The sequence below is a fragment of the Calidris pugnax genome, unplaced genomic scaffold (genome assembly GCF_001431845.1).
Source record: "Calidris pugnax isolate Ruff unplaced genomic scaffold, ASM143184v1 scaffold219, whole genome shotgun sequence".
Lineage (NCBI taxonomy): Eukaryota > Metazoa > Chordata > Aves > Charadriiformes > Scolopacidae > Calidris > Calidris pugnax.
The window spans coordinates 9,458,670-9,467,198 of NW_015094507.1; the positions used below are offsets into that span (position 1 = coordinate 9,458,670).

Below are 8,529 nucleotides of genomic sequence, written 5' to 3' on the forward strand. Positions count from 1 at the left end.
GTTAAGGTGAGTATCAAGTGTCTCTACTTCTTATAGTTTAAATATATCAGCTTTGGATAAGCATTGAATCACCCACTTCCAACAGCTGTCTCAAAGAAACACTGTAATATATCATAGCTCTTTATTTTTGCATCTTACTCATTTTCTACAAATTTAAAACTTACTTAGAAGCTCTGTAAAAGATGTAAAACAGCACATGAAAAGAGAGATCAAGTGTGCATCGGTATATTGCCCCTTAACTGTATTCTCTTCAGCAAACAAGAAGTTTGCAAATGAGAAAAATGTTTACTTGAAGTCAGCCACTTTTTATGCATTACGGCCACCAAAGTGTTCCATGTTCTAGGAAATGTCTGTAGCTTGTTTTTTCTTGTCTTCCAAACTCATAGCATTTATTTCTAGATACATTTTTTAAAATCAGTTGTCTCTTTTCAGTTATTGTTTGATATTTATATTATGTTATAGCAGTGAGAAACAGAGAATTGTGTGCTGGATGGTCTACAAAGGCACAGCAGGTCTATTTTCATGCTGGAGGAGGCTAACGTGAATTCTACAGCCTCAAGAAGGTTTTGTTAATATTTTATTATTATTAATAATTTATTTTTATTCAGATTTTGTTTCACTGATTAAAGGGATGTGAAACAGCTGGAAAACTCAATGTTTTAAGCCTGCCTGTAGAGAGGACGGGGCATAAATTGAGAAGTATTCTTACTTACCAGGCACATTTTAGTTGATTGTACTTAAAATCTATGGGAGAGCAAGTGTGATAGGTTCACACTTGTGATTTTTCTGAGCAAATCAAACAAACTCCATCACTGTCATTGCCCAAATTTCTTCACTCACTCACTTCATCAGTTTGACTTTCTTATTTTCTCCATTGTTCCTGCAACCCAATTGGCACCAATAGAATTACAAGTTTTTTCCTCAGGAATATGCTGAAAACATTTTTCAAATGTGCTTAAAGTTGTTTAAAGTGAAGAGCTGAAGTGGTGGTCTAGTTTTGCCTCTTAATTCTCTCTTAGGATTGTCTTCACTAAGACAGAAAGGGAAAGACATCCCCATTTATTTGTCTTCATTCTTTTCCTACTTACTTTTTTTTGTCCTAGTAAATATTCAGATGGGTAAGTTTCTAGTAGTGACAGTGCTTTCAAAATCCTCCCTTCTCCCCCTCCATTATATAAGTCATTCATCTAAACTTACTGGTAGTGACAGTTTTCTTATAGAATTTTCTTACAGAGAACATAATACTTATCATTATCTCTCAGAACAGGACTGAGATGAGCTGTGACAAAGGTCATCTCCTGTGGTAGAGCTCTGGCTGAAGGAGCTGCCCTGCCTTGGCCAGTCCCAGTGCTGGAAGCAGATGACTCCTAACAAAATCAAAACTTCATCATATTCATAACATTTTCCTTACACCTCATCTGATTGGCAGGAGGTTAGTTCCCCACACTGTATTATTTTTATCTAGCATATTCCTATTCATTTTTTGTCATGAAGCCTGGGACATGGGCAGACCGCCCGCTTACTCCATTTCCAGATCTGTTCCGTGGTGGGGCTGTGGTCCCCACTCAGCACTTTTCTTTTATTAACAGAAAGAAGAACTTTGATTCTCACTGGAAGGGAAGAGCTGTAATAAAAGGGAAATAAAGCTGTTCTGGAGAATATGACAAGCTCTTTTCCTACTTCTCCCTTTTCTCCCTCCTCCCTCCATCCCAAAAGGCAAACATGAATCAAACAAACTTGTTACATTCTCCTTATTTTCTCTTTAAGAAGTTAGCTGGACTTCCCAGTAAAAAAAAAAAAAAAAAAAAGGGCAAAATCACCATGTGTCCAATCACACTACAATTTGTGTTAATAGATGGAAACAAAATAAATTGTGATTGCTGAAGACTGGAGGAAGATCAGCTAATTAATATCTACACACACACACACAAATGCCAAGTAATCATTCCCAATTTCCTTCACAAATTTCATTACAGCAAAGCAACTCTCTGTCATTGTTTCCAGAGGCATTTTGCAGTGGTGTGTGTTAGTGCTCCCCTCCTCAGGGGGCAAAATGCTCCTTTAATCGTTACACTTTTGGGAACGCTCCACTTCGGTGAGCTCGTAAGGTAGTGTGTTAGAAGTTCTACAAATGTTTTCCTGTCAAAAGAAAATCCCCGGGTACCTGTCAGCTGTAGGAATGAGTCACTTAATAAGATCACATCCTACGTTTGAGATTTGATCTCTTGTATAAAACCTAGGAGTTTGGTTTTTATGTCATGTAACGCTGTCCCTTGTCTCTCCTGCTCCCTTATCTCTCCTTGTTCCAAGAATTAAAAAAAAAACAACCCAGGGTCTCCTTGAAGTGCTTGTCTGTATGTGCACTGAATACTCAAGTGCTGGAAAACGAAGCATTTTTTAGCTTCAGCAGCAGTTGGGTTTGCACGGCTCCCACACACCCCTTCTGCATTCCTTTCCCCATGCACGCCAGCGGAGAATGACCACCGCAATCGGGCTGTACAGGCTGGTGAGCACTGCAATTTGGTAGGTGCTGAAGGTAGACTGTCCTGTTCTGACATGCCATTACACACAAAAAAAAAAAAGCCCTTTAAAAAAAAAACAAACCAAAAAAATAAAGCCCAGAAACACTTTGGTTCTTTTCTGTTCTATGGAAAAAATAATTTCCTATTATTTCGGAAGGCTAGAGGCTATTCCTTCACAGGATCCTCCCCACCCTGCTCCCTAAGGCTGGCTGGCCCTCCCGCAGCAGATGCTGCCACGTGTGACACTGCTCCTGCAGCGGGTGACACAGGCAAAGCTGTGTGCTACCCCAGTGACAAGTGGGTCCCCTGCCCACAGCCTGATGGTGGCTGTGACGTTCCTGTTCCTACACCTCCCAGAGCACATGCTGGTTCTGCTCACCTGGCACTCGTGTCAGTCATTAACCAGGCCTTGCCTTTCTTTAGCTCATGGTCCAAATGCTTAAAGGCTGCAGAAACGAGCAGAACCTGCTCAGCAATGCCAGGCCCCAATAAAAGGGTCAGATCGATAGAGAAGCTTATCCAGGAGAGATCAACGGAGCCAAGCCGACAGCTACTCACCTTCCTGCTGTCACAGTTCTCCTCTGAGATCACCCTGGGTGATTGCTATGCTGAATCCCTTCACTTCTGCCCTGTAACGATCACCAAAATCCTCTAGGAAGACTTTCCAGGACCATGTTCTCTTAAAAATCAATTTTTTTTTTAGGTCACTATACCTCTAAAACATGAAATAAACATTTATCTGCATCTTTAAACATCTACACAAGCAAAAAAAAAAAACCACCAACAACAAAAAAAACCAAAAAGCCCAAACCAGCACAGATTTGTAGCTCTGCCTGAAGAAAGCTAGAAATGCTTCTCAATCCTGCACTCAGCAGTCACCCCTTCCAGGTCTACAGCCAGCAGCAGGTCCAGGCTGCTTAAACACCAACATCGAGTGGCTGTTGGAAGTTGAGCCCAACAGTCCCCACATGCTCTGAACCAGGGGAGCACCATTGCTCCCTCTCACCTGAGACACAAAACATGGCAAACATCCACCTAGACCTTACCAGAGCTGTTATGGGTGTACCCGATAGTCTGATGCTTAACCAGAGCACTAGGTTTGCTTCCTGGGCAACAATTTCATGCCTGCCCATTCAGATTTCAGGAACACCAGAGAGAAAGTGTCCTGGAGTACACTCCAGCTGCCTGTTCTGGACTGTCTTCTTCTCCTTGCCCTCTTCAGACTAGGCAAGGAGCAGACCATGAGCTGAAAGAATGGCAGCTCCCTGCTCCTACTGGCCAGCTTTCCTGTAGACAAACACCTCCGTGTGACTGCCTAAACAGAATCATATATTAAATACATATATAGGATATGTATTAAATGTATATAAACAGAATAAAAATTCTGCCTGCACCACAGTTCACCCAATAAGTTGCCTGTGTTGGGAGAAGCCTCACAGTATGGTTTGACCTTTGCTCAGATCATCCAAGTATTAATTATTCTCTTAAATGCCACCCGGAAATGAACATGTGACAAACTGAGATTACATTTTCCTCTGCACGGTTGCCTAAACAGTAAAAACCAGCGGTACTAACGTATCTCCTCACTGATCTACCTTCTCCAGGAGAGCAGAGGATCTCTGCCGCGATTCATTCTCTGTCACCGTGAGGTTTCCTGCTCAGAAATATGCAGCTGCCATCAGTATCCTCTTGTGCTCTTGGTATAGCAGCAGTGTGTAGCAGCACGGAGTTGGTATCGTTAACCAAGATGAAACCAATACTGAAAAAGGAAGCAATTTTACGTAATTGGGTTTTTTATCCTTATTATCCCTATTTCGTGAATCCAGAGATAAAGTTAAGAAAGCAGTTCTGCTTGTTGTGATGTCAGCCTTAATGTAATCTTTCTGATTAGCAAAACTACACAGCAATTAAACAGTGATCAAATTAGCCTTTATTGGTTCATTATATATAACATCTGTAAGGAAACTGCCTGGAAATGTAAGGGTTGGATCTTTTATCCCACAGTACCATGAAAAAAAACCTAACAGCAAAAAGTGACAGGCTTATTGCGTGGATATTGATGTACACAGCAGAGGGAGGTAACATTATAGGACGAGCCCTTAAAAAAGGGTACTGTCATTTTGTTTAACCAAAATTCATATTTAACAATGAATACAGTTTTCTGCAAAAATCTTACGCTGCCACATGCAACCCCCTGTTACTTCAGTACATCCTGTTTGGGCACTTTCAAGTTTTTCCAACGCCTCAGAATTACTTTGTATTTTTCACTTTCAGTTTTCTCAGACACTTTTTTTAAGACTACCCGCATAACTACAGCAGTTCCTGTTTCTTTATCTTCACCTACTATGAGATCCAGAGTGTCACCAAGTTTCACCTGCAAACAGAAAGAGGAGTGATTACAAACATTATCTGAGGAAAACAAATCCCCACAGTCCACGTCCAATTTTAATTGTGTTCCTTTCTTTCCATTTAATATTCTTATCTCACAGGAGAGGAGGAAGGCAGGCAATACTAGACCCATTATAAATCCTCCAGCTCTGAATTTCTAGGAAAGCCATGGCACAAAGCAATTAAATGTCTCATGACCTTCTCTGCTGGGAGCTTTACCCTCCCTGTTCTACAACTGACGCTTAACTCTGTGAAAAAGGTGTAACGTAGTATGGCTTTTTCCTGAAGTGTTTCCTGACAATCTTTTAGTATCAATACAGACACAAAACAGCAAAATACAAAGTTCTCCCTCCTTCCTTTAAAACCATTCTGGTGAGCTCTGCTGTGAAAGAGTATGGCCTGCAGCCCTTCTGGCTCTTCCCCTGACTGTTCCTGCGTGTTCTATCATAGATACACCAACCTGTCCTGAGCTACCCCAGTTTCAATCCCTTTCTGTCATCAAACTTTCTCTTTAACCATGTGCCTGCTCTACCGATATCTCAGATTTAATCACTCCTGCTCACTTCTATCATCACCTCCTTCAGCGGCTTAGAAAGCTCTGTCCTTGCCACCCTCTGCCTTCTCCTGACTTTCAGCCTTAGACTTTACTCTCTCACAGCACAGCTCTGCTGCCTGCCTTAGGGAATAATGCCTTACCCTGGGAATCAGCCACACACCCAAAGCTGGAAGCGGAGTGAGCAATGCTATTCATTCACCTTTGCAGAGCCATTTAGCGGTTAGCTCTTCTGGCCCAAGTAAAAGGAGGGAGAAGAGGAGGTCATGCCTTAGTTATTTTCTTGTACTGTATAAAAAGATTTAAATTTTAAAAAGTCTTACAGTTCTACTTTTCTTCCATAGTTTTTCTCCATTCAGCCTGAGTTCATTATTGTAGAATGCATCTTCTACTTTACTGAAGAAAAACAAGGTTTTATTGCATTTACAGTGTGCAGCAAACCAAATGCAATTGTTTCTTTGCAGATACACAAGAACACCACTCATGTGCAAGCACATTGCCACAACCCTAATTGGTGCATAAGGGATACTGGATACTTTTAATTAAGGTCAGGACAGACCTGAACTGAAAATGAAGAAAAAATCTTTCGTAGATATTAAATGAAAGAATAGAGTGTAGTTGCTCTGTGCCACAGGTGCAAGCAATAAAAAGCTGTTTCTAAAGTCTAGCCTTCTGAATATCCAACGAATAACATCCCTTTTCGTGCACCATCCAGTTTAATAATTTTTAATTGATCAAGTTATACATTACATTGCAATGTAAGGCTTCTGTAGGTGTGATACATTTACAGACTGCCCATTTACCTGGCTGATCTAGTACGTTAGGTTTATACTTACCATCACCTATTTCTACAGCCATGAAGTAGTGCATTATTTCACTCCCTCAATCTCAAATTAGGTCTTTTTGTATTACTTAGTACAGTATTTTGCATTTTCTTCATTTTAAATAAATAGTAACTAACAGAAACTGCCTCCTCAGCAATCTTAGAAATATTGCAGACAGCAATATTTCTGCAGAAAGCAGAAAAGTGGCTGTTTCAAGGAAGTTAAGGTGAAACAAACAAGAACACCCATAGATCCAAAGAGCATTTTTAGGCAGTTAAAACAGCTATAGCAAAAAAAACCCAACCCTCAAATACTAAGTTATTCCAGCAATAAAAGGGTATCAAACCTCAAATTTTAGATGCATGACATCTTTCTCATCAGCGGGTTTTCTTCCATACTTACTTTCTTGCCATGTCTAGACCAGCTTTCATGATCACATCATATCGAAGAGACTGCACTACTTTTTCAAGATCCTTGTAATCTTTTACTACGTTGGGGTCATTTTCAAATTCATCTTCCAAATCGCCTTCCTCCTTGTCTTCGTCCTCTTCTTCCACCTCTTCTTGTACAGTCTGTCTGTTCCTTTTAGAGCTTTTGTTACTTTTGCTCCGCAGAGAAAGTACTGAGATATACTCTGGAGACAGTCTTAGTGCAGAGAGTTTTACTGGGGAAAAGCTGAAACATCTTCTGTAGTTCACTGTGTTTGCTTGACAGCTGCAGAATACGCTTCTCCTCCAAGAGAGATACAGTTTATTAGCGGGGAATTTCTCCCACAGTCCAAACCAGACATTTAGTTTTCTAAAAGTAATGATGGGGAGTCTGAAGCCAGTCATAGCATACCCTGAAATAAAACAAACATACATAAGCAAAAATGAGCAACTGCTTGGGCTATTGGAAGGATTTCTCTAGGTAAGGCATAACAGTTACTACAAAAAGATGATTATCTAGTTCCTGTAGAGCCATACATCATCTAAAAGGAGAAGACTATACCAGCTTTATGATCTGTCTTTCTCATATACTGTCCACCATTACAGAGAGCTGAAACACCAGATGAAAACCAAACACTAACAACCCCAGCGGAACACTCCATTCATAATTCATCTTCCGGTGTTTCATATTAACCATCCAAACACATATGTGGCATTTTCCTCCCTACATCTGAAACGCAATTCACAAAAGACACAGAAACTTTTGTCATAAAAAGCCCAGGGAGACCTACATTTATCACGACTTTTTCTCAATAAAAAAAGCAACCTGCTCAATACCTCAAGCAAGTAAACCCCGGAGAGTGGAGAGCTGCTTACCTTCAGCCCCTGCTCAGACCTCCTGCCCGGCAGAATGCCGCACCACGTCCCCCCTGTTTCTCCCAGTAGCAAACAGCATTATGGCAGAATTTAGGAGAAACAACCCTTCTTCATGTAGTGCAACAGGACCAACACCAGCAACACCAGTCCCACGTACCAGAAGTCCCCAGTACTGCTCCTTTCTGGAGCCATCTCTAACCCAGGACAAGTAGGCAGAAACACCCCCGAAATGTCTTCCAACACTCTTAGAAACTGATTTACAGTCCCTCCTAGCCCGCTGGAGCGCTGGCTTTTATTATGGCCTTACACGTATGGAAACACGTGTTTCTGCATGAGAGCGGAGCCCGTTCTCCCCACACCCAAAGCCAACTCTGCCGAAATCTGACCGAAGCGGTTTTTGTGGTTGAGGAAAAAGCCCTGATCACCGAGGGCGATCGCTTGCCATATAAAAATAACCACAACTTGGCTTACTTATTTATTTATTTAAATAGGTGAACTTAAAACATACGACACATGGCCGTATTACAGCCGGGGACGGTGCACTCCTCACCCAAGACTTGCGCCTCTCCTCAGTTTTGGGGGGAAAACTCCTAGAGGAGCCGTTTGAACGTGCCGACCCATTATTATTGCTTATTTTTAAGGCTCTATCTTACTCCGTTCCCCCTACAACCGGCCGCTGAGGCAGCTCCACCCCCCCTATCCCCCCTCCAGGACGGCCAAGAGGGGGGGCGGCCCCTTCCCCTCAGGAAAGCTGAAGGGGGACCGAGACTCACTCCCGGGGGGACACAGGCCGGGCTGGAAGCCCGTTCCAGAGCCGGCAGCCATGCCCGCCCCAGCTTCCGCGGCCTACGGCGGGGCCCGCACACACTTCCCCCAACACCCCCACCTCCCCCGCCCGGGGACGGCCCCTGACGCGGCCCTCGGTGGCGGCGGGCCCG

General features: G+C 42.5%; 1 protein-coding gene across 1 annotated transcript; it reads right to left on the reverse strand.

Annotated features, from left to right (window-relative positions):
• Positions 1–4,429: 4,429 nt before the first annotated feature.
• Positions 4,430–7,128, reverse strand: LOC106901795 (chromosome unknown open reading frame, human C6orf203). The gene is made up of 3 exons (XM_014964791.1): positions 6,690–7,128; positions 5,787–5,859; positions 4,430–4,896 (listed from the first exon to the last, which is right to left on the reverse strand). Exons 1-3 carry the CDS (start codon positions 7,118–7,120, stop codon positions 4,720–4,722), a joined length of 681 nt encoding a protein of 226 aa, XP_014820277.1. The 5' UTR covers positions 7,121–7,128; the 3' UTR covers positions 4,430–4,719.
• Positions 7,129–8,529: the final 1,401 nt, after the last annotated feature.

What these genes read in the sequence shown, in the direction of transcription:
- LOC106901795 (XM_014964791.1), bottom strand. Translation starts at nt 7,120, where the DNA reads ATGACTGGCTTCAGACTCCCCATCATTACTTTTAGAAAACTAAATGTC. An exon ending in GGTCTAGACATGGCAAGAAA is followed by an intron (nt 5,860 to 6,689) that starts GTAAGTATGGAA and finishes GTTTTTCTTCAG; the next exon opens with TAAAGTAGAAGATGCATTCT. An exon ending in TATGGAAGAAAAGTAGAACT is followed by an intron (nt 4,897 to 5,786) that starts GTAAGACTTTTT and finishes TTCTGTTTGCAG; the next exon opens with GTGAAACTTGGTGACACTCT.